This window comes from Genypterus blacodes, unplaced genomic scaffold (genome assembly GCF_046128005.1).
Source record: "Genypterus blacodes isolate CSIRO-AG114 ecotype Tasmania unplaced genomic scaffold, CSIRO-AGI_Gbla_v1 ptg000139l_1, whole genome shotgun sequence".
NCBI classification, from domain to species: Eukaryota; Metazoa; Chordata; class Actinopteri; order Ophidiiformes; family Ophidiidae; genus Genypterus; species Genypterus blacodes.
In genome coordinates, this window is record NW_027466941.1 from 285318 (window position 1) to 312019 (window position 26702).

Genomic DNA, 26702 nt, shown 5'->3' on the forward strand with positions numbered 1-26702 from the left:
CTTACAAAATTTGTGGGTACAGCAACCGCCTTGATTAATACACATCCTTTGAATATCACTCCATCATTTTGAGCAGCCCTCCTGTTGTGACCATGCTCTTCTTATATTTCAGAATATTCAGAGGCACTCTCAATGATCCATATTTTTACCTGCAGGATAAACTATTGTAGCGCTCCACTTCCTGGTTTCCTGAAAAGAACATAACTCAATTACAATTACTTACAAAAACCAGATTGAGAGAGAGGACACATTACACCAATTCTTAAGTCTGCACTGGCTACCTGTTTGCTTCAGAATTGATTTTAAAACCCTGTTATTAGTTTATGAAGCTCTTAATGGTCTTGCTCCTATTTACCAGACTTGCTTTTAGCCCGTGAACCTCTTGAACCCTCAGGTCTTCTGCTAGTTGTTTTATAGTGAAGCACTTTGCGTTCCATTGTGTTTGTATGAAAAGTATTACACAAATAAAGTCTGATTCATCGATTGATTGATCATTTATTTATTGATTGGATGAGTTAATGTTGAGCTCATCTAAACTGGTTTGAATGTCTCTCTGTGGACTGGACTGCAGCCTGTAAACACAGTGAGTCCACTCAGCCACTGCTGTGTTTGTAGAGCTTTGTGCCTTTTCACTCTATATGATCCATATTCATTAGCTAGGAATTCACTCTACACCTGCAGGCTGCTTTCCTGCACTCTGATCCCACTCCCTTGTTTGTTTGCTTTGCCGAATGATCTTAACTGAGCTTAAATTCAGAATAAGAAGAACGCGTGGTGTTAATACTCATGGGAAATATGGAATGGAATCAAGGAAAATGTGTGGGTGGATGTGATTTTAACCAAACACTCGGCATGATTGTTCTTCGCCTAATTGTAGAGCATTGAGGGACGCTGGGTCTTAATTCATCAGTATATCAATAATCATAGTCAGAAATCAATGCCGTCTGTAAGATATATGGGCATAACCTCAAACACTCCAATGTGTAACCAATCTCGTGCGCAAAAAACTATAAAGCTGTTGCCATAGAGACTTTCAGCCGTACAGCTGTAACCATAGCAACCGTCTGTCTCCCACATTCTGTGTCACATTCTGGCAAGCAGTGCTTTAACATGAACTCCTGAACTTCTCTCATTGCACAGTCTCCTCCCTCTCGATGCAGGCTGGGTGGAGAGAGAGAGAGAGAGAGAGAGAGAGAGAGAGAGAGAGAGAGAGAGAGAGAGAGAGAGAGAGAGAGAGAGAGAGAGAGAGAGAGAGAGAGAGAGACAGACAGACAGACAGACAGACAGACAGACAGACAGACAGACAGACCGACCGACAGAGAGACAGAGAGACAAATAACACAAGCTCCAAAGACAGTAAACACAATCTTGTTTTTAAGAAAGAAAACTTTATTAGTGATTTATAAACAAAACACATTACCACTGTATCCATTTAGGTCAAATAAAAGGCAGAAAAATAAATGAAATAAATGAAATTCACTACTTCACTGTCACAGCTGATGAGCAGGTGTAAAAAGGGTTTTACAAGAGATGTGGTCTGCCCCATAGAGGACAGCACGATGCCACCATATCACCACCAAACACCGGGAAAGAATGACAGCATGGATGCTCACTAACACAAGCGCACACTACATATACCTATATTACACCAGCATGTTTTTTTTCTTTATTTTTTTTAATCTCTTTTTCTGAAAGTAGAGTGAAAGGGAAGTGACAGCTCATCATAGGATCATACATAGTTCAGTTACAATATTACAATGTTAGTAAGATCATCATGTCAAAGCCAGACACAGAGTGATTTTTTTTCCTGTTTTTTTTTTTTCCTCCTCTCTTTTCTTTGCATGTTCTCAAAAGCGGAAATCATAGTTGGGAAAAGGAAAGAGAAGTTGCCTTCAAGGGTATCACACAATAGAATTTACAAATATCCAAACAGGTTTAGTTGATGCCATACAACATCCGTGGATTGTGACAGGTAGTACATAGATAATGTTTGGCAGAGACAGAATTACATACAAATATCTCCCGTGTGAGTAATGAAGAAAATGATACAAAAGAATAAAATCATAGCCATCTATCTATTTATATATATATTTCTCTATATAGTATGTGTTTCCTTTGAGCGTTACATGCAGCAGCCACTTAGTGGAGTGACGTCATACGGAGCCACAAAGCTCTGGGGATGTGGCAACAAGTTACAGGCAAGGGGAGGGGAACCAGTGGGAGCCGGTTTGAGATGCGTCTCTGCGCTTTGTTCTGCAGCTCCTGAGCGAGAGGAGTGGCGGGATAGAGCTACACGGGATGGGAATCTTCAGATGACCACACGTTTATCAGGTTAGAGACGGTCCACGACAATCTATGCTACATTTACAGCATATACAAAGCTCAATATGGGACAATCAGTTTTGCAGAACAAGCTTTTATTCTCCTGCGCGTAGAGAGGGAGAGGGCCAGCCCACGGCGCCTGTCTCCTCCACTCATCCCTGCTCACTCCATCCCACCAGGTCGCTCTCGCCCGGTGGCTACAAACAAAAAATCAACGGTGAACTGTATTCACAAGTTAAAAGCACTGAACCGTTTTGCACTTAAGAGAGACATCTAACAAGGGATAAGGGTATAAGTTCCCGGGCCTCATCCACATTACTCCATGCTGTTCCCAGCACACCACAATGTTCAGAGCAGGCCTTTCCCAGGATCATTCCTGAGCGGGGAGGGTTCGGGGTTCAGGTCTACGGCCAGCATAGGCTAGTGACCGCGGGCAAACGGCGGCAGGTATGACTAGCAAAACACATTTAAAGCTTTGAAAAAAGAACAGAAAAATGTCACCAATTCTCTCCAGAGAGCAAATTCATTTAAAATAAGTTCACAACCCTTTATCATCACATGAAGGAGTGGGGTAACCGGAAGAGACGCAGATGGATCTTGAGGGAGGGAGGATGTTTTGTGGTAGCTCGGGACAAGAGGGAGGGTGAGTCTGTGTAAAATCAAGGTATCAGGTCGGGAGTGGGTTGCTACCAAACATTCAACGCATAAAGCAAGAAGCTTCTGCTGCAGCAGGTGGAGAAGAGATGGTGTTGTGTTTATCTCCAGACCCTCCTGGTGTTCTACAAGGTTTCATTATAGTCCAGTCAATGCAAGCTGAGTCACAATGACGCTCAGCTGGACTCCCCTCCCCGCCCCCCCCCCCAACCGCCCTCCTTTCTGTGGTCCTCAGGAGAAGGTCAGGTATCTTCTCCACTCCTCTCATCTTCCTGATCCTGCTCATCCTCATTTCGAGCAAGTTGGGGTTCGACCTGGAGACGTACAGCGGCTATTCTGCGAGCAGTTACAGCGTGATTGCGCAGGATGGTCCCATCCTGAGAGAGAGAGAGCGATGGACGCGTTTGCACCGCAGAGGCGAAAGAAGCTTTGCAGCGTCTGGATGGAAAGCGCAGCTCGTTTACGCCGTGCAGTTTCTCTCTCCGCTTCTCTTGGTCTCCAGTGCTTTTTCGTGACGAGTGTGTGTGTGTAGATATTTGCGTCTGCGCTTTAACGTCGGCGAATATGCAAGTGTATTTGCGTGTGACTGTGTGTGCATGCAGTTTCATTTACATCTCACTTCGGAAACACCGTTGGTAACCAGCAGAAGAATACGCAGCAGTGTTTTGTTTAGCCTTGGATTCACCGACTCGCTGCTGTCTGTACTATTTACAAGTGGTGTGTGTGTGTGTGTGTGTGTGTCCAGCTCCAGACTGCGTACGTGGCTCAGTCTTCTTCGTCTTTCTTTCTTTCTTTTCCTCGGCTGGCACAGAGCGTTCTGTCGTTTCTCGTGCGTGTGTATTGGTTGGGGGAGGGGGTAAGACAGAGGTGCCAACACGCCCAGTGGGGTGAATAATAGAGACCAAAGAGGGGGAGACTTTCTCACGTCAAATCAAATCGGGGTGTACAGGCACGAACGGGGGCGTGGAGGAAAATCATTGATTCGTTTTGTCGTTCATAAAGGCAAAATCAGTAATTTACCTCAGAGGAAGGCCGAGTTACAACGGAAAGATTGAAAAAAGTGAGATAAAATGGAGGCGGGGCATCGATAATACTTTTCATGTTTGGTTTTAACCCTGTGGATTCTGGTTGGTACCTCTGTTTTAACAACGCCATTTCCTTCTTTGTCATCTTCTCTCTCGGCTTCTCTACTCGTCCCCGTCGTCCTTTCCCTTATCCTTCTTGTCCTTCTTCTCCTTCTTCTTCTTCTTCTTCTTCTTGGCCTCCTCCTTCTTGCCGAAGGTGATGAAGTCGCTCTTGTCGTCCTCCCCTCCCTGGTTCTGTCTGATGGATATGATGGCGGGGGAGCCCGGGATGATGAAGGCCTCCGGGGGGACCTCACCGGGCTTCAGGTGCTGGGGGGGTGCACCTGGGCCACCTGGGCCGTAGCGGAAGTGCCAGCTGTTGCTGTCCACCCCGGCGCCCATTGGGGGGGACACCTCTCCTCCATCTGCATCTAAAAGGAGCAGAGAAGTGTGATACATCAGTGTTTGCACTTTATCTCTCACCCTCAAATTAACACATTTTCTAGTATTGAACCGCACGTTTTCCGGCCTCCCACACTGGATGACAGGAACAGTGCTAATTTTCCAACAGCTTTTATGTATAGAAACATGGCCCACTGAGTCAAACACTCCATCTGTGGCCATGATAAGACTTTCAAACCTTTTTAATGGAGTGTAAAATCAAACCCGGCGCCTTGGATGGCAGTGCAGTGAGTGCATATGCAGTATAGAGTGCAACATCTTCTCTCATGTGTTGCTTTAAAGACACATAATGGGACGGCTTCATAAAGCCGACGCTGCATGCAGTCGTTTAGTGCTCCTCTCTTCGTATTCAGGGAAATTACTTGAAGTTATATATATATTTTTTAGAGTTATATTCAAGTCAGCAGTTGAGCTTCAGGTTGAGCTGCACAGTAGCCTCATAATGGGGTTTGTAAGGTGAATATTATGGTCTGTCTGTCATCTGTGTGTTTGTACCAAAAACTAAACACAGTCTGCAAAATGTCGTCCAGGCGGTTATTCCTCACAGCAGTGTCCTACTTACACCTCCCTTATATGTCCCTTTTATTTCTCTCTGACTGTTTCTCTTTTTTTCCCAGAGTTCTTTCCGGAGGGGAGATGAACTCCGTCCAACCAGAAGGAATTGTGTCTGAAAGAAGTGGCCTGACCTGATGTGACACCCGGGACAGAGAATGCCACCGTCCCCGTCCTGTCCTAACCTTCCTTTGATAAACCGTCACTCTAAATTGTCTCCGTCTATCAGTTGAGAGCCCTGATGAGACAGCGGTGTCCTTGGTGCAGACCTACATTCATAAGCACAACAGCACCCCAGACAGTGCTGAGTCATGAGTAAGGGTGCCAGTTATACAGGTCAAATTCTTACTGCTGATTCACTGTATTGACATGTCTTCTCTTTTTCCCTCATACACAACCACCTAACACCTGCCCTCCTCTCGCTGTCTCTAGTCTCCACTGACCTTTCAACTAATCTGCCGTCAAATCTCAGCCATCCAACAACCGTTAACGACATCTTAATCATGTGATTGGGTGAACATCTTGTCCATCAATGTTAACTACCAAGCACATAAGAGAGAAGGATGATTTCACTCTCTACAGCTGAGACCGAGTCCATCTTCATTACCTCGCCCTGCCTCTACATGTACCAGTGAAGCCACTAACAACTATAATTGTGATTTCGAAACATTGTGTGATTTGTTCTTGCTTCTCCTTCGCAGTTTACTTCCCTCTGTCCATCTTCATTGCTTCCTAACGCTCCAGCATCTCTACACGTGCGTGCGCTGTCACTCCTTGGAGCTTCTCGCAGCGGCTTATAATCGCCCAAGCTCTGTTTTGCCAACTCTACTTTATTCACCCCACCGCCGGGCCAGTCAGGCAGAGGCGCAGTGGAGTGCAGTGCAGCATTACATAATGAGCTGAGCAGGAGGAGGAGGAGGAGGAGGAGGAGGGGGCCAGGAAGTGCAAGGATGCAGATGTGAAACATGATGCACCCAACAAAAACCTGGAGAGGCATAAGGGGTATTTGGTGGGGTGGGGGACATTTTGTAGAGTGGTGGAGACATTTTGTGATTGTTGGGACCACACCCTCCTCTATTTTTTGCGCAAGTGGCCTGTTCTGTGTGTAAATTCTGATTGAACAAAACTCAATTCTCATTCATGTCTGGGTCTGTTCTAACGCTGTGCCTGCAAGCATAAAGGACAAGCTACAAAGATTAAAACTTTTATGATATACAGTATGAGATGTCCTCTTTTAACAGCCGTGTGTTTGCAGTAATAACTCTGCAGCTGTGTATAATTATTGCCTTTCTGTTTTCTTATATATACTGATGAATAGAAAATCTGACACCAGTTTATCTTCAGAACAGAGAGACAGATTGAAAGATATTTAAAGACCAAAGAGAGCCGAGCAAGGAATCTGTGCTTCCCTTTATTATCACTCCAAAATTAAAGCTGATAATGAAAGGAAGCAAATAACTAAAGTTAAGAACAGGAAGTACAGAGAGATGGAACCATTGAGAAACAGAGTGAAGGTTCTAAATGGAGCCACTGGGCCCTGAAATGGCTCTGACCTCTGCTTAGAAACTAACTGCAGTCATCCAGCATCGCACATGGCCAGTGACCTCAAACTGTCTGATGGAAACCCTCACCTGCCCGTCCGGGTCAGACCGACGAAGGTGAGTTTAAAATGTTTTGAGGTCATGCTGGCATCCTGGCAAGGCCCCAAGGGACCGAAGGGAGGAAGTAAAATCCTTTATTCTTTCCCTTGTCACCTTTCTCCTCTCCCCAGTCCTGCCCCACCCTCTGTCTCTCTCTCTCTCTCTCTCACACACACACACACAAACGCTTGGCTTTTTGCCTGTACCCTTGAGCACATGTTGCCCTGACAGGTGCTTGCTGCAGTGGATCGCTGTTATCTTTAATAAAAATCCACCTCTCCCTCCCTGCGTGTGTGCGGCTCAGTGGCAACACAGAAAGACACTGACTGTGCCTCCACCTCTGCAGTATACCAACGCCAAAACCTATATAGGCCCCTCCCCTTCCTATGTACAGTACCTCTCCACTTCTACACATAAACACCAACACATCTCTCTACCCTCTCTTTGTGTTTATTCGTGTTCTTCACCATTCCCCCCCTCCCCCTACCCCCTTCTCTACCTATTGTCCCACACCATATGGCTGCACTCCTCTCCATCTTACACCCCCTCCTCTTCTCTCTCCTCTGCCCATATTGGGGGCCACGAGTGGTTGCCATGGAAACTACATCCTCCGGTGAATCAGTGGGATGTTGGTAGGAGTCATGGTGACAGTGCTTGTGCTGATGGAGAATAATGCTGCAAGCTCGCTCCCTCCCTCTCTCTCTTTCGTCTGGTCTAAGCATTCTCCCCTAGCAACAGCAGCCACATATACATCTTTCTCTCTTTCCTCTGTGTCTTCCAGTGTTTCTGAATTAGTCGTTGTCACATCCCAATGCAAATATCATAAAATCAGTTTTTGTTCAATGCAACCCACACATTTCCCTTCTCCCTGATTTCTTAATTTCCAGGAAATTCAACACGTCCCCGACTCTTTGTACCCTCGGTTTATAGATGGAGTTTTGACATACGAGGAGAAAAGAGGTGGAAGATAGAGAGGCAGCGAGGAAGACAAAGAAAGAGAAAGTGAGAGAGGACAGAGAGAGAGAGGAGAGAGGAGAGAGGAGCAGATTTTGTTAATATAGGTCTGTTAATCTGGGCGTGGGCTGCACCCCATCTGTCACAGCAGGAGCGACACACAAAGCAATCAGCCCTAACACACAGCCACACACAAGGTCATGATTGTGCAGCATGTACATCCGAATATTAGAACTAAAGTGATATGCACATGCAGAGGCACAAACCTCAAACCAAAACACACAAACGAGAAGTGGAGGGAAAGAAACAGGGGCGTTGTCAGCTGCAGAGCTTCGTCTTACATAAAGGCAAAAAAAAAAAATAGACTCTGAGGATAAACAGCAGCCTGTGGGTACAACATCCAAACTCAAACTGATTCAGTCCTCAATGAAAACTCCCTGAATCCAAACGCGGACTACGCCCAGTGCTAACACACATCTCACCCCAAAGACATCAGCTTTCCTAACAAAGAAGGCGGTTTAGTTAAAAATAGCCAAGGCAGTGACTCACAGCATGGTGACAGGTAATACGTAATCAATATGTCAGTTTCTCTCAGTCCTGCTCAACAAAGGGCTTCACGTGTTACACAGAATCAACCCAAGTCATTGATAACATGTTGATATATATAGTTGTTAAGGTTTGAGGTAAGAGATAGACGAGCTGTGTTTATAATGAGAAGCTCTAGAAGTGTCGCTTTTTCAACTCGCTCTGCCCTCCTTGTGTTGTGACGTGCCTGCAGGCTTGTAATCGTCCTTCAAGTCAAAGAAATCGATGGCAGGGTGGAGGAGGGCGTGTGTGTGTGTGTATCTGTGGTGTGTCTGTAGATAGGATGAGACAAGGAGGGAGTGTGTGGGTAGTTTGTCAGCCAGCCCAGCCCATTGCCCAGCAGGGTCCAAGCCATCTCTACATTCTTAATTGCAACAAATCACCACTTTATTGAAACTGTAACGGCACTGTCATCCTGAGCCCAGCCAGCATTCCTGTTTTATAGGCTTTTTCTCCCTAATTCATCATTTCCTCGCTTTGGTAGACTCTTTATCTCTTCATTACAGAATAATCTCATTTGTCACCCACTTCCCAGTCATCATGTGGGAAGTCAAGAGTACACACACACACAGGCCAGGTGTATGCTGGATGAGAGTTCATTTGAAATGTAAGGATTAGGAGGAGACCTTGCTCGTGTGGTCTCTAGTCAGAAGTTATGGTCACTATGGGCCGTGTAAATGTCATTTAGGACTTGGCAATGTGAGAAAATACAGCGTGTGATGATTCTGATGTTTCCTAACCACTGAAATGTCATCTAGCGTTGTGAGTATGCTGACATTTGGAGTTCCCGTTCTTTCTATTTATCAAACAAAACGATTTTCTGACTGCAGAAGCTACAAAAGATGTTCAACTAGGATGTTAATGAGTTTTGTTAATGCGTGTACCTGCACATTGAAGTAGCTCATAAAATGAATGTATCTCATCTATAAGAGTAACAATTGCTCCCAAATAGTATAATGCTGATGATGCATTGTGAAGACTCCAGTAAGGTTGTAAAATATCATTAAAAGAGCAAAGCAGTGAAACTAAATTCCACATCAAAAGTAGAGGAGACATAATTAGGTTTTATTACTCTTCTGTAATGTGTTCACTGATGTTTGTCCTTTGTGCTCCACTGGTTTCTTCCTCTGTAAACATCTTGCTGATAATCCAATCAGCCACTGCCCGCCCCCCCTCGCTCTCCCTTCCAGGGAGCAGAGATATTCATCTCCACCTCCGTCCCACATGTTATTTCCTCTCCCTGCCACAGTAGGAAGTTGTACGAGCGGGCCGGGACGATCTTGGCTGATATCTCTGTAATCTAAATTGTATTACTCTCTCCTGGTTGTAAGAAGCTGCTGAGGACTTCACAGATGTTAAATACACCACAATCTTAGCCGTGTTGGTCACAAGCTCACATTTTGGGATAAACAGACATTTTCTAACCTGGTACTAGATAAACCAGGTTTAGGTTTTCAGTTCATACATGCACACACACATTGATGGAACTAGTCGTAGTCGAAAATGAATGAAACTGGTGGATTGACTCAACTGTTGTCCCCTTACCAGCAGCACTGGATGCTGTGGGCCAGTTCTGAACCAGCACCCCCTGGGCTCCCTGCATCACCGAGGACTCCTCCATGTGCACTGAGCTGAAACAAAAGAACACACACACACACACAAACAGATTATGTTGTGCTACAGCAAACTGTACAAGAGAAGCCACACACACATATAAATTGGTGTAGTGGTAGACTCCATGTTGTCCCATATAACTTAAGTATGAGACGCAGCACATCAGTCCTCTCTGCACATTTCCAATCCATAATAATAAAATATTCATACTGTGTGAGTGAGCTAAGCAGTAAACATCAATACAGAAGTGCAATATTGAGATTAGGATTAAAGTATTTACCCTACATTTCCATATGATTCCCAGGATTATAGATTACATTCCTTTCATTTTCACACAAGCTTGCAGGGATTTCGTCACCCTCCAGACTATTAAAAATGTGCACAGTTGCAAGAAATAATGCAAACAAACACAGTCATGCAAGAAGAAGAAGAAGAAGAAGAAGCATGAGAGCTTCTTTTTCTGACACCATGTTTGAATCGTATGAAGCTACAGGTAAAATGTGTGATCTTTGCTTTATGATTTGATCGACCAAAGGAGTGGTGGACATTTTGACGGGAACATTCAACTTGTTGGGAAAATTAACAATCCTACTCTAGTTCAGTCTTATCTGAAAGAGTTAAAGCACATAAACCTGCTCATATATGTTGTAAAGCATAGTGTTGAACCACTTCTCCCAGAGTGTTAACATTCACCTCTAGTCTATCTTATCTACATATCACTGACTCGTTCTCTTCCTGCACTTCGACCTGTTGTGTTTTGCATTCAAATCCATTTTTTCAAAAGCCTGGAACTGCTTAGCATTTCCCTTGTAATAGAATGTGAGTATTATGTTATATTCTACGCAGACAGACGGATACAGGCGTGCAGCAAGAAGAGACGAGCTGTCACCGAAGGACATCACTGTAAATCTGCAGATTGGGGGAAAAGACAAAGACTTCGAAAGACAAGGAGACAAATCAATATCCTACTTTTGTGTGTTCAAGGTCATGTTATCTAATATGCCCACTAGCTCTCTCTCCTCCTCTGGTTCCTCTTTTATCTGATTCCACACTCAAACCAACCCCACACTTTACTCCCCCCATCTTCCTTGTCCCGGCATCACGGCCGTCTTTCCTATTCCATTGTTTTTAATCTGGTTCATACACAAAAAAGATGTAAGTGGTGACATCTGCGCAGTTGAGAAGTACAGCTGCTGTTTGGTGATAGAGTCCATTTTAAGAGCAGCTAAGGAGCAGCGTCATCAACCTCGACTAATGCATTATTAATGGGACACACTATGACACACAATACACTTCCTCAAATAATATTAGCCCTCATCTCTCTACAGATCACCGCAGCTTCTTGCATTCATACCTTCTCATAGCTTTGTTTGCTTCAAATAATGACAAAAAAGGCAGACGGACATTTATTTGATCTGTAATAAAGTGAAAACACAACTACTAACTATTCATCCTCATTAAATCCTGCTATAATGATGAGGTAATCAATCATTAATGACCCTAACAAATAGAGCATATAGTTCCAGATATAAACATCTGGGTGTAGACTTACAGCAGGTATTATGTTTTATTGTGTGTCAAAGAGATCAATGAGGAATCACTTAATTATGTTCAGCTCAGATTTATGAACTGAACCGTCACTACGTGATCAAATCTGTCTCAATCAGGTTGTATTTGTCCATCTGTCTTCAGTATACTGTATATACCTACACACACGTACTGTATATAAAGGTGTGTGACGTTCAAATGTAAAGCTTCTTATTTGCATCTTGTTTGGGTGGTTTTGCTTTAGCTCATTGTGTCATTTTGGCCTCGTCTCGTTCGCCTCACCGTTGATTTGGACAGGTCCCACTGATCCCACAGAGGGTAGTCGCCAACTGCCTTATGGGTAATGTGATCAGTGGTGAAGTGATGCAGCCGTGACCGCAGTGTAGTCCTGTCTCTCCACCTGACAAAATCCCCTTCATTCTTCACTGACCTGCTGCTCACTCTTCCCTCCCATCAGCTCTCCATCTGTCTAATGGCTAAATGAAGAGAGCCATTTCCCCTCTGCACCTCTTCCCAATCTTCTCTTCCATACCTGCTACTCACATTTCACCCTGTATGTGTGGATGGCATGTTTATTCAAACTGTCTTGAATGGATGGACATGGTGTTTGGTGCTTACCTTTGCATGACCCCTCCGGCTCTCAGGGAGGCTGAGTATCTCCAGTCTGTGTTAGGTGGCTTAGGCTGCAAGAGAGAGGAAGAGAATTGAGTCTTACGTGCAAACAAACCCCCAAAACCGTCTTATTAATGCGTCATGGCAGGATCTGACAGCGCCTGCATGAACACACAAACTCACTCAATCACTCACATGTAATCAGAATGACAGCTTGCCCCTCCCTTTGAGGAGAAATGATCCCAGCATCATCAACACACACACACACATGCACACTTTCTTCTGTGTTCTTCAAAAATAACACCACCACGGAACGACTTCACACCTCCGACTCACAGTCTCCTCTTGTGTGACACTCAGACCCTGAGGCTACTCGTCCACACTTAGTCCAATCAGGCTTGGCCAGTCGCAGCACAGTTTGTTACCATGGAGACGCCTGAGAACTAGAAGCTTCAGCTGTTGCCCCCCAACCCCACATCCTCGTTCTACATCAATGTGTTTTTTTTAAAACTGAGACTAACAATGTCGTAAAAATGATCAAAAGATCATTTCCAGTAATGCTCCATAATGATGTTTTTCTGAACTACGCCAACACTCTGTACTTTTCCATTTCACTGCACCACTTTGCCTTTTCCTCGATTCTGCCTCTACGTACACTCACCACTCCCCACCCTGTGCTGTTGACTGCTTTCTCTGTATCACATCCTCCTCACTCTAATTTCTGTCCCCATTAGCCTTGTGTTGACTCTTGGAAACCACAGCAACACTTTACCCTCGACACACCTTCTATCATTTCACTCCAGTTTAGGTCACAGATACATAAGGATGCGTCTTGACACCGGTACATGCAGAAGAAGATTGAATGTGACACCACATCACCGTAACGTCAGCCTGGCTTTCACTGATGTAATTCTTTCTGACATCCCAAAAAAAGAAACTTCAGAATATGCGATTCTAACTTCCCATTGCTCAAACTATACAGGTGAGGTTGGAGCACTGAAACTATTTGAGATTCTGCTGAAAGATTCCACTTGAAAACACTAAATTCACCATGTCTGGCCATGCAGTTCATTTGAGAGCCATTAGTGCTCCCTATTTCCTCTCAAATATGACAGATATTCTGCGTCTGGAGCTGCATTGACCTCTACGAGTCTGCAGTGGACATTCATCACCCTGGAAATCCAATATTTGGTTTTAATGAGAGAAGCCTGGTATCCCTGCTGGAGTCCTTCAAACAGAGCCGAGTGTCTCCGGGGATACAGAGCACTGCAGCACGTGATACTAACGCAGCACTAATTGATAATTTGAGGAGAATCACGTCAAAATTCTAAATGAGAACAGACGTGTTCTAGCACAGCAGTTTGGAGACAAATATCTAAAAGCTTAACAGTGTGATTATGCTTGGAGAGAGAAAGATGTGGACGTTTATTGGAGTAACAGAGATAAATCGGATGAAGCTGAAAAGAAATAGCTGAATATTACCAGCCAACAACGAGGAAGTGTAAATGAAAAGCAGATTCTGAAGTTGAGGAATCAATTTGTTTTTGATTAGTAGAAAAGGAAAAAGCCTCTGATGGGGAGCAGAGAGGAAACAATCCCGTGGGTTTCAGTGTATTCATCCCCCTGCCTGTTGTTCACACTAAGTCAGGTGATAAAAATGCCCAGGGTGTCGCCTCTCATCTCTCTCTTTTCCTCCATTCTACCCTCTCCCTCCAAGTCAACACTCCTCCCATGGATACAGAGCTCACACCTCCGCCATCAACGCTGCGTCCAATCACCTCTCGTCCCCCCACCTCACCGGCGCCGGGCTCAGCCAATCCCAGCCCAGTATTGCGAAACATGTTGCTGCCAGTTAATTACATAGAAAAATCAAACATGACTCGCAATCTAATGAGGAAAACTGTCAAGCCGTAAAATAATCTTCCATTCTGCCGCTTGTTATGCACCGTGTCACAATACCGGCCCGTAAAGAGAAGACAAGACTGTGTCCAAAACATTTGGTGTTTGTTTGCTGTCGCTGCAGCAGTTTGCAGTCAGAGATGATGGAAACGATTCTCTCTACCTCATTCCTGTCTCCCTCACCAATTCCCAAACTCTGGCTCTCTGGCAAGGCTGGATCTTTCTTTACCAGAAATGTACGTGACTAGAAATTGATAATTTGGTGCAGTGGGATTGGTGGCTGCCTGTGCTGGTGAATGCTGCATTAATTCCCAGGCTGTGTATTTCTCTACACAGTTGACCACTGAATGCCATCAAGTCCTACTGGCCCATAATTATACAGGACACAACTCAGAGAATAGATAGACAGACATAAACCTTGCATAACAAACAGATCAGAGTATCACCCACCTACACAAGTATATACATAACTCAAGAGAAGCTACTCAGACTCATGTTTGCCAACGATACAATGTAGAGCTAAAGATACATGGAACAAAATGTACAAAACAGTCAAATGAATACCAATAAAATGCTGAAATCTTTTCTTTCATCCTTTCACCTGAGGGGCAACACAAGTTTGATCATTAATTCTTTTGTTTTGTTATGTTTATAAAGACACACATGCCCTCAGTAGTGGCTGGGAGGCAATGCAAAATGACAAACACAGAGGTTGACCTATGGAGACACACCTGTATGGCGGTCGCATCTGGCATACTGAGTCGCCGTACAACTATCTGGCTCTGTCCGCTGTGGCTCGTGACGTAGCCCGAGCCCCAGGTGCCACTGTGGGGCCGTCCCGTGTTGTAGAACATAAAAGTGTCACTTCCTGATGTGGCGGTCAGGCATGTTTTGTAACAATATGTTTTTGTCAATGACCCGTTTCCCCGCACTTCAATATAATGCGGCTCCACTTTCAGGTCACGGCGCAGTGCTACGTTGTTAGGTTGCCCGCCACCGCCGCCGCCACCACCTGCGGCTCCTCCACCCCCACCTCTTCCTCCTCCTCCTCCTCCTGCAACCACTCCACTAACTGCTGACGTGCCTCCATCTGGCATGCTCTTTTTGGATACACAACATGGCGAGCAAGACCCTGGCTGGGTACAGTATGCGTGGCAGCGCACAATGGCCAGCACGCAGACAGTGACCAGGAAGACAAAGGTGGTGGCACACAGGGCAATGATGAGGTAGATTGTCACATCGGAAAACATTAGAGGACTCTGGGGCCTAATGATGCGCTTGGGGTCAGGGGTCAGCTTCGGCGGCAGTTCCATTACGTGCACGTGGAAGGTGGCGGTGGAGGTGAGCGGTGGTATTCCATTGTCCTGTACCAGAACCGTCAGAATGAAGGACGTAGAGTTTTCCTCCGTGACACGCCGCGTGGTGCGTATCTCACCTGTGTACTCGTGCACTTTAAACAGGTCAAGTTCTGCATTGGTCTGGCCGAGCGTGTACAGCAGCCAAGCATTCTGCCCTGCATCCCCATCCCACGCCAACACCTTGGCAATCAGCAGTCCTGCTTCCGAGTTTTTCAATAGTGTCTCTGTGGCTCGGCTCCCGTTGGCAGGTGGGTAAACTATGCTGGGCACGTGGTCATTCTGATCCATAATGTAAACATACACGGTGGCCACGCGGCTGAGGGGGGGTACGGCGTTGTCCTGGGCTTTAATTTGAAAGTGGAACTCTCTAAGCTTCTCAAAGTCAAAGGCTCGCAGGGCGTAGGCCTCACCTGTAACAGGCCTGACGCTGACATAGCTGGCCACAGGGATGCCATGGTTGTTGTCGTTGAGGACAGTATATGTTATGCGCGCATTTTCTCCGGCATCTGCATCTGTGGCCTTGACCACACACAGAGAGGAACCGGGTGCATTGTTCTCATTAATGTAAACCGTGTACGAGGTCTGCTCAAAGCGGGGTGGGTTGTCGTTCACGTCTGCAACATCCACGCTGAAGGTCATGTGCGACGACAAGGGTGGAGAGCCTCCATCGATGGCGGTGACGGTGACATTGTAGGAAGGGATAGTTTCTCTGTCCAGGAAGGCGGCGGTGACGACGGTGTAGTGGTTTCGGAAGGACTTTATCTTAAAAGGCAAGTTTGGCATGATTTCCAGGGTGACTTGTTTGTTTTGGCCAGAGTCACGGTCGTTAATGCTGATCAGCGCTACAACTGTGTCAGCCCGCGCATCTTCACGCACCGGGCTGGAGAGAGACGACAGCACAATATCAGGAATGTTGTCATTTACATCCAAAACCTCCACTACTACTTTACAGTGCACTGGTGTTGGTGTTGGCCCCTTGTCCATTGCCTGTATATACATTTCATAAGTGTTTGTCTCCTCAAAGTCTATGTTATTCTTCACTCTTATTTCCCCTGTATTTGTATCCATAGTAAACATCTGTCTGACCCTCTCCGATGTGTAGCTGCTAAAGGAGTAAAACACTTCCCCATTGGTGCCTTCATCTGGGTCGGTTGCATTCAACTTGATCACCAGCGAGTTAATTGGAGAGTTTTCAGAGACTTTCACTTTGTACACCGAGCTGTCAAACGCAGGCACGTTGTCGTTAGAATCCAAGACGCGCACGTTGATTTTGGCTGTGGCGGTTCTCGGCGGGGAGCCTCCATCCATGACTGTGAGGATCAATAGATGCGAAGGCGTCTGCTCGCGGTCAAAGGGCTTTTTAAGAATGAGATCGATGTGCTTACTGTTGGGGAAGTGTTTGATCGAATCCAGCGCCAGGTGGTCGTTCGGGCTGAGGCGGTACTGCTTGACCGAATTGGGGCCGTCGTCCACATCCTGAGCGCCTTCGATGTGGAACCTGGACCCGGCCAGAGTGGACTCAGACACCTCCAACTGATATTCGTCTCTTGGGAACTGCGGCGTGTTGTCGTTAACGTCCAGAATCTCCACCTCCACGTTGAAGGTCTCCTGCGGATCTTCCAGGACCACCTCCAGGTTGAGCGCACAGGTGCCGCTGAATTCACACATTGTCTCTCGATCGATGCGGTCACTCACGAGCAGTTTCCCGCTTTTCTGACTAATAACAAAGTATCTCCGTCCGCTCTCCGGTGTGATTCTGATGCGCCGGGAGGAAAGTTTCCTCAGGTCCAGACCCAAATCCCGAACAATGTCGCCCACCATAGCCCCGTTCTCCTGCTCCTCGGGAATGCTGTAGCGCGTCTGTGCGTTTGAAAGGCCACTGAAGAGGAAAATAACTAAACACAAAGAGAAAGGCACGTTCTCCCTCACGCTGTAAAGACATCGCACCCAAACAGCCATTTCAGGCAGGCAAAGATGTCCAGATGGGTCAGAGAAATCTCTCTCTTCTCGGCTTGCTGCGCGTCTCCACCCGCCACATTAAAAGCGACGGAGGAGTCCGACCAAGCAAGACGAGCACGGCGTCCTCTCTGCTGCATGTGCCTGATAGTGGAGGAGCTTTTCCTGCGCAACCATGTTATCCTTTATCCGGGGTAATGTTTTCAATTCCTCTGTCCTCCTAGCGAGGTGAACTCGTTTCCCTTTCATTGGTCTCTCTCTCTCCCTCTCTCTCCCTGTGTTTCTCTTCCTCTCTGCCAAGTGGTGATGGTGTCTGTGGGCAGAAGGGGAGGGGGGAGGCGCTCGATCGGCGCAGGCTGCATTTCGGCACCTCTGATACAGAGAAATGAAGCCAGGATCTAGATTAAATCGCGTAAATGTTTGGGTTTATTGGGAATCTGCCGTTAAATCTGTTCATACCGACAGAGTCGCTAGGATCACCTCCGTGTTCACACACAAATGATTTGGCCACAGTCGGATCCTCTTTCCTGTGTTTTTTTTTTGTCAGCGCCACCGCCCTTTTCATTGTGCGCTGGGATACAGTGATTTATGAACCAGCGACGTGATTACACTCATCGATCCAAACCACAAAACCCACAGCCAAACGGAAAGGAAACATTCAGGTATTTCTCATCAAAATCTAGAACGTTTACACAAAAAATAATCACTTTAACGTAAATATAAAAGCGATATTTTTTTTCGTGATGTAACCACATTCAAATTCCTCTGCCGCCTAAATCAATGTTTATGTCAAACGTCCCCTTAATTGCTTATTCAATAAAGCCTGTCTGCCCACTGAGGTGATACACTGGTGACTCGTGTCAGCACAAAGCCCCATTGTCTGTACCTCACTCTCCGTCTGACTGACGCTGGTGGATGTTGACATACAATATATAACACAACACATTTTCACTAATTAATGCGTCAAGCAATCAGACTTTGATCGCGCCAGTGCAGGAAATATGCAGAAGATCATGCATATCTGCGTTTTTATACAGTTGACAGGAGGCTCATTCACTATTCTAACCACGAGGCAGAACGGAGCTGAACGACGCATGCGCGGTTTAGCAGGTGGCTCCTATCTTGTTCGGATTTTGCTTTAATCAGTCTGCCCTGAGAACCCAAGTACCTTAAAGTATAGCGTATTGAGTTTCATCAGAAGCGACCACCTTACAAGACATAATATGGTTGATATTTATAACACTTTTCAATGTTAAGTCTGTATATTTGTGTAATTATTCTCCATATGCTCATTCCCCTTATTGTCTCCTTCTCTATAGTGATTCACCACCTTTATCATTTTGTCTCATCATTTATGACCTTGTGACCCACAGTCATCTCGATTCACCCCAGCCATTGAGGCCAACATGGCCAGCAAACTTTTCTCCCACCCCCTCCACACACACACACACACACACACACACACACCACACACACACACACACACACACACACACACACACACACACACACACACACACACACACACACACACACACTTCTACTTCTGGTGCACTGCCAGTCTCACCCACGCCTGGTCTGCATTGATGGCGCTTGGCAAACCGAGAGACGGGAGAGAGAAGACACTGACTCACTCGCTCGCTACGTAGTGGATGGGAAGATGCCTGGCCGAGGTGATGAGGAGGTGGAGGTGGCGAAGAGGGGATTTGGAGAAAAAACTCAAAGTTGGTTAAATAAAGGGGAATTTTAAGGGAAATTCTTTGTCATTTCCCCTTCAAATTGATTGTAAATGTGCACAGGTTCAATTTGTAGTGTTAATCACAACCTGGAGACATAAAATATTCAACCTGGGAAGAATGTTCATGCCTTTGTGCCTCTCTCATTCTCTTCTTTCTCTGTTCTTTTTTTATCCGGTGAAGGACAGATTAGTCTCCGTGACAGCATACTCATTTAACAGACACCCATCTGTTTCAGCCTAATTGCATGTCACAAAGCTGTTGGTTATTTCCCTTTTTACTCAAGGGTGCTGCAGATAAAGTTGTCACAGTGATTGGACAGCTACCATTTCCACATCAACAAACATCTAAATCATGGGGCTAATTGGACAGTAAGTATTTGTGCTATAATGCTGACTTCAACTATTACAAGTTGCTTCAGGTTCATGTTGTGCTTCTCATCTCACCCCATCAGTTCACCTGTACATTCTCCTCTTGTATCCCTCAATCTGGTCCAGCTGCCCCCACCTCACCCCTCCCCCACCGCCCACTTCACCCCCACTGTCTCTTGCCGATACGCTTTCCACCTCTGAGTGTCTCCAGCTGTGCGTCATGTCGGACACATCCGCTGATCCAGCTGAGACCCGACCGGGGATCAAAGTGGAGCCGAAAGACAACAACTTCATGCTTCATGCTTCATATTTTTCACATTGAAGGAGTGGGAACGAAGAAGTGCCAGAAAATAAGCATTTAGGGACAGAGAGAGTGGAGGGATACAGGATTTCAGCATTCTGGCACAGTCTACTTTGTCGCTGCCAGAATATTAACAACCCCCTGTCCATCCATTATACGATATGGTCACCATAACATTCCCGTAACTAAGCCTCCCTCTCATTAATAAGCAATGCTCCATGTCGATTTCAATAGTCTACCATAAGCACTTTTATATGGAATGTCCCTGTTAATGAGTCTGGTGTCTAGGAAAGCACAGATCCAGAGAGCTGGATCACAGCTGGGAAGGCCTCTTTCTGTCTCTCTCTCACTCAAACTGAAAAGGGAATCAGGTTTGGGCCTTATGTGAGTGGGTGGACATATTCTACATTTATTTCCTTTTGTTTTTACCGCCACCACACTTTCGTTAGACCTCCGGGGATTTAAAATACTCAATTTCAAGCATGAGTCTTTTAACACACACTAATAAGCTGCATATATTACTTCATCAAAGTATACAAAGTAGATATCATTCATGTATTACATTATTCCCACACTTCAATTGTGTATTTGGTACTCAGAGGTGTAAGTCCTCACATTGATGTGCAGTAAATGGGCAAATAGGTGAATTTTGTGGCGTATAAAATATACCTTCTTCTGAAATGTAATTACAGGAAAAGTCTGAACCTGCAGAATATTGAAATATCAGATTTCACCCCTAACTTCAGTTACTTCATCATTTTTCAGCTCTGCTCATGACTGGTTGATAAAATGGCAGTGAACTCTGGTCTTTGGGACCGTGTCATTCTACTCACAGCTTCATAACAAGTGTCACCTTGCTGCCACTCGTACAGAATTCATTTCTAATGAAACTGCGTTCTTAAGTAATGCCACCGATTATATTTTCTATTTCTATGCTGCTTCGCTGTGGAGGAGAGAGGAGTGAGAAAGATAAAGAGGAAATGTCTGCAGGCTGTTGTGTAGGCGGACATCTAATTGCAGTGTCTGTGGAGCCAGGGGGAAAAAAAGCTCTGTTCTTCGTAAATACATTGCCAATGAATTCTAAATAAATGCTTAATTTTCCAGATTATCGCCCTTTGAGTTCATGGACAATTTGTGTGTAAAATAAAGCTCTTCAGATGGACAGAACAAGCACAGTGGCATCAACAGTTCCTTTAACATTTAATTTAGACAGTTATGTTCTTCTTTGGTAATCTCCCATACTAAAATACAGATTATGGAATATGTCAATAAACAAGATAACTGCCAGAATAGCAAAAGAAGACACTCTGTCACGGACAACAGCAGTGGAAATGTAAAGCATGTATTGTAAATCAGCGGGAGGAGGCAGCATGAGCAAGTGGGTACAGAGGTGGGAGAGACAGTGAAATTGGTCCCTCTGTTGGAAAAGTTCGGTAGTACAGGGATTGAACACGTGACCAGCACCCTGCCTGTATGCACACAGGCTCTCCCATTAAATCAAAGCACTGAAGCATAATCCCTAACAGCTAGAGTGTGTGTGTGCGTGTGTTGGTCGAAGTGCCATTTTCTAATTTCCAATGACGCAGATAGCTGATAGAAGAATCTGTATATATTTTAGCAAGGTTAATGCTTCAAAAAGTGCTTCTGGAATACATCCTGAATATTTATTACAGTATTACTGAGACAGAAAAAGCATTAAGCTACATGTTGTTATCACTCTAAAGGTGCTATATTCCCCCCTTTTACCAGAAATCATAGTTATAATCCCACATCTCCCAATCCTGCCAGGTTTTTCTCATTAAAAAGTCCAACACAACATACTGAGTATGAACTTCAAACACAGATTACAGCACGTTACTAAATATATCCACAATGTTTGCCATACTAATCCATGTCCCCATGCTTTCACACGAGCATGTCTTCCACGCAAAAGAAGTCTCTAATACTTGAATTTCCAAAACTCAGTCCCATGCTAACGACAATCCCTTTACTCAGGTGAAAACCGTGAAGGGGCGAGGGAGGAGGGGGCGTCCACTGGGTGTGTTTGTTTGTGTACCCCCTGGTGTACCTCCCTTTCAAGGTAAAGGGCAAACGCGAGAACAGAAAGCAACAGAAATCTCTCCCTCTGGGGCAGTACCAGGGTTAAACAATTCCTCTGTCGTCTCGGTTCTGCAAGTGCATAAATAGAGCAAAATTCTTGTTGTGGCTCTAAACAAAGCTATCAGGAGAAGCAGACCGGCTTTGGACTCTTCCCTCCTAGGATGTACCAGCTTTGTATCCTTGCTGGATGGGGAAGGACGGAATCTGTGGTTCTGAGCATGACAAAGCTAATCTAATGCTTCAACAACATCGTAATGCCGCAAAGAGGGAGTGCACATGGAGGACGGGTGGTGAGAAGTGGATAGAAGGAGGGAACAGCAGTGAAAAGTTGCTATTATCTGTGACCAAATGCAAGCCGGTGGTGCTCTCATTCAGCTGCTGAGCATATATTTCATGTCCATTTCATCCTTAAGCTGCCGTGTTATCATCACCTCACACTCGAGATTTTGCTGTGTTGTATGCATGTCTGCCTTCCTCCAAAACTTCCTCCATTTTCATACTAAATCTCTTATTTCCAACATTTTCCTGTGCCTTGCTCCCCTCTTTTACCCATCTCCCGACTTAGTATTCCTGCTGTTTACTATTTTTTATCCTTGAACATATTTACTTTGCCCTATTCTGTCTGCATCTCTCTCCATCTCTCTGCCTCCCATTGTTTCCACCTTGTTTCCTTCCAATTTGCCTCGATCACATGCTGGGGTGGGTGTCTGGGTGGGGGTGGGTACATACTGGCAGCTCCCTGGAAACGGACTACTTCATCGTTTCATTGCTGCCTGAGAACAGTCTCCATGGCAACGTAGGATAGCAGAGCTAACCTCATTCACACAAAGGACACGCCCTTGTAAAGGAGAAAACAGGAAGTGGTTACAGATAACGTGTATGTGTGTGAGGGACAGAGAGAAATGAGAGGAATCACTGGCTTTTCACTCTCTTACATTTTTCAGTGAAACACATCCTTGTTATATGGAATTCATGAAATTTCAAGGTCAGAATTTTGATGCCTCTGTGACAAAATGAATAAAGCGATGACTCTGCTGTAGCAATGAACAGTGGAGCACTTAGCTTCCTGCATAAACCTGAATAATGTGCTGCCAAATCAATAATTTAATGCATTTTGCAGCACTGCAGGAACCACAGTCAGAAGCTTTTATTAGAGATCGCTTCAGGCCAACAGACTTCATCTCCTAAGAAGTCCAGGTCTAATGTGTATGGAATAAATGTCAGTGTTGTCTGGTAAACACAGAACATGTGTATGTATCTCCTATGTAATCACACATACGACACAAAAGACAGAAAGCAGCTGTTTGCATACATGGGTGTGTGTACGCTTCACTTGTTTAGCTATGATTGACATTAGGTGTTGCCAGCCCCTCCCAGCCACAAAGCAAAGCAGGAGGAAGACTGGAGCCGAGCCGAGCCGAGCCGAGATAGCCTGTATTGAATGCAGCTACTGCGGAAAATTACCTGCCCCTCCCCCTCTCCATCTCACTCTCATCCACAGAGAGCTGCAGCAGTGCACAGGACACACACTGAACCACTTTCACAATGCAGAGAGAGCTCCAGGCATTGTTTCGACAACCACCCACACACACAAACAAACACACAAACAGTATGGGGCCGCCAACATATATATATATATATAACAGATTATATCCACTAAGGTCAAAGGAAATGCAGGGATTCAGGTGGTGCAGGTTGCGGGCTGCCATCTTTGAATCACACAGCTGACCCATTTACACACATACACTCATCAGCCCCAACATGCATGCGAAGACTCAGCCTCTGAGAAAATCCACATTGAATCTATTCCACAATGAGCCCAGCAGACGAGTGCAGCTTTGACAGATCAGGCCATGCTTGTTTGTGCTGGACCACTCCCTGAAATGAGGTCATGCTGTCTGAGTTACGGGGATGATGAGAGAATCGTGGATCTGCCGCAGTAAGCAGCAAGCTTCACTGAGATCATTCACAACACTGGCAGCAAATTATTCTGCAAAGCTGAACACACATGAACAACAGAGACATACATAAAGGATGGACACCAGATTTGACATTAAACGATATCAGCTGTAGCTTTCTAATCACAACAGAGAACCCGTGGGTCTCATAAGCTCCAATACACATGAGCCACTCTGGAGTGACCTGACACGCTTTAGGGATGTTAATGGAAATATATTCAATCATGTTTACAGCGCTCTGAGGGTAGCGCACATGTCTACAGAAATTGCCAGTAATTCCCTGTTACTTCTCTCAGCTGCTCCCCTTCAAGGGGGCTACAGTGCTGCCGGAGCAGAGGGGGAGGGGAGAGAAATCTGGCAGCAGAGGAGGAAAAGGAGAAGGGGGAGGATGCGACTTGACTGATACTGTGGATCTGAAGCCTTGAAAGGGAAAAGGGAAACAACACTATACTGTATATATAGACAATATTGTGCGTCATAGTGAATAAGTAGAGCTGAGGGAACAGTAAGAATGTGAGCGTGGCATCCTATATATAAATATGTAAACAAAACAGAAATAATCAGATGTTCCAAGATTTCACAATTTCATTTAAATGCCTTTGTCTTCAGCTGAATAAAATGAACCAAACTAAGCATTTCAGCTCAAGTGGAAATAATGATCTGAAACAAACATGTATAGGTTTTGATGTTATCTCGTTGTGGGATTTTGTTCATGACATGAAAGAAAAACAGAAAAGGGGTTTTCCCTTGAATTAAATTGAATCATGGGGTTATGGGTAAAATGTCTGAGGGTAAAGGCTATGACTATGACTAGCTGTGACACTACAGAGATACAAAGTGAAGGCTACAGGAGAAAAAGAGACTGTCAAATACAGGACAAGAAGAAAAACATAAACAGGACCACCAAAGAAAGAGAGATAAGAATGACAGATGAGCAGAGAGGAAATCTGTGCTGAAACTGTTATCTATAGTAAATGCATGTCTGTGTCTGACAACTAAAAAACTTCAAAGCAATGTCCCCTGTGTAACTCACACAGTTCTACATAAGATGCAACGTTATATGTGCATAGTCCACATCATAATAACAACCTGTAAAAAAGGAAAACAACAGGCCTACACTTGAAGGACTATAAGGATAGATATGAGTTGTCAACTAAGCCCAAACATTAGAGAGCAAGCGAAGCAGATCTGCTGTCGTTTTCATTCAGGATATGAAAAAAGTTCAGTCAGTCATCTACTATTTCAGCACCACGGAGAGTTCCAGTCAGAATACACAAGATTGGAGAAACTAAGTGGAAAGTAGGCTAAGGAGTTGCAAACACTGCACAGCTCACCAACTATTCCTTTCAACACAGGAACAGTATACATAAAACATAACACAACACGTTCCACGTCTCTAAACTCACCTTCTCTGTGTTGGGTAAAGTCTGAGTCCTGGAATAAGTGTCTCCTCCATTAATACTGATCAGTTCACCATCTACAGGCGGAAACGGCCCAGGGAAAACCACTACATCACTCTTCAGCGTGTCTGAGCTGAAACACACGTCATACTGCTGAGTAGCATTGGAGTAAGACCAGCTCCCGTCAGGGTGGGTGGTGATCATTGGGGCGCTGTACCTGCTGAAACTGCTGTCTGTCCTGTGGCATTTCACAGCTATGAGACTGATCAGGCTCAGCAGAAAGATCGCTGACACTGACACAATGCCGATCAGCAGATACAGGTTTAAATCAGAGAAGCTCTCCTCCTTCATTGGCACATGTCTGAACTGAGTCTGGATGTCAGCTGTGCTCTCAACCACCACCATATCAATAGACACAGTAGCTGACAGGGAGGGTTCTCCATTATCACACACCAACACCACCAACGGGTGAGTCTTCAGGTCGTTGTCACTCATTCGCCTCTTAGTCCTGATTTCTCCGGTGCTGGTTCCGATCCGGAACAGGTTGGTTCCTTTGGGCTCAGACAGGTGATAAGCCAGCAGAGCATTGTAGCCAGAGTCTGCGTCTACAGCCCTGATCTTTGCCACAAAGTATCCCGCTTCAGCAGAGTAGGGAATGTTCTCACTGTTCACGGAGCCGTGCTCAGAATAAGGAGCAAGAATCACAGGATTGTTGTCATTTTCATCCAGGATGAAAACGTTCACAGTCACGTTGCTGCTGAGAGGAGGAACACCAGAGTCTGTGGCCTGAACTTTGAACTGGAAGGTTTTTAACTCCTCATAGTTAAAAGACTGCAGGCTGATTAAATCTCCAGTCTCTGAGTTGATGTTTATGACTGATCTTATATTTGCTGCAGTTTTATAATTACTATCTATTGCAGAAAATGTTACCTTTGCATTATCACCTGCATCAGGATCATCTGCCTTCATGTTATAGATCAAAGTGCCAATGGGGCTGTTCTCTTTCACAAAAATGTTTATCACCTCATCTGAAAAACGAGGTGCGTTGTCATTGACATCTGACACATGGACCGTAATGACGCAAGAACCAGAAAGAGGCGGGGCGCCTTCATCCGTCGCCACTATTGTCACATTATACTGAGACGCTCTTTCCCTGTCTAGAGGTCCGTCCACAACTAAAGAATAATGATTCTTGTATGTATTTTTAATTTTAAATGGCACAGGATCAACTATTCTTACCTGAACAATGCCGTTTTTGTTTGCGTCCTCATCCTTAACCGTTATGAGACCGACCATCGTGTCTAGGGGCGCGTCTTCCCTGACTACGTTGGCTAACGATGTTATTGATATTTCTGGTGGATTATCATTTACATCTGTGATTTCGATCAGCACTTTACAATGAGACGCTCGAGGATTTTGGCCTTTGTCTTTCGCCTGAACGCGAATTTCAACAGCATTGGCATGTTCGTGATCCAACTCACCGTTTACAGTGATCTCCCCAGTAATGGCATTAATCGCGAATTTCTCAACATTTTTATCGTTGTCATGGTTGATAAAAGAATAAACGATTTCACCGTTTGGTCCCTCGTCTAGATCCTGTGCGTGGACTGTAATCA

At 45.1% G+C, this 26702-nt stretch overlaps 1 protein-coding gene across 1 annotated transcript; it reads right to left on the bottom strand.

Annotated features, from left to right (window-relative positions):
• Positions 1-2588: 2588 nt before the first annotated feature.
• Positions 2589-17420, bottom strand: pcdh2ac (protocadherin 2 alpha c). The gene is made up of 4 exons (XM_076164917.1): positions 14638-17420; positions 12014-12078; positions 9779-9864; positions 2589-4471 (listed from the first exon to the last, which is right to left on the bottom strand). The coding sequence occupies exons 1-4, from the start codon at positions 17221-17223 to the stop codon at positions 4164-4166; spliced, it is 3045 nt and encodes a 1014-aa protein (XP_076021032.1). The 5' UTR covers positions 17224-17420; the 3' UTR covers positions 2589-4163.
• Between the last annotated feature and the right edge of the window lie 9282 nt (positions 17421-26702).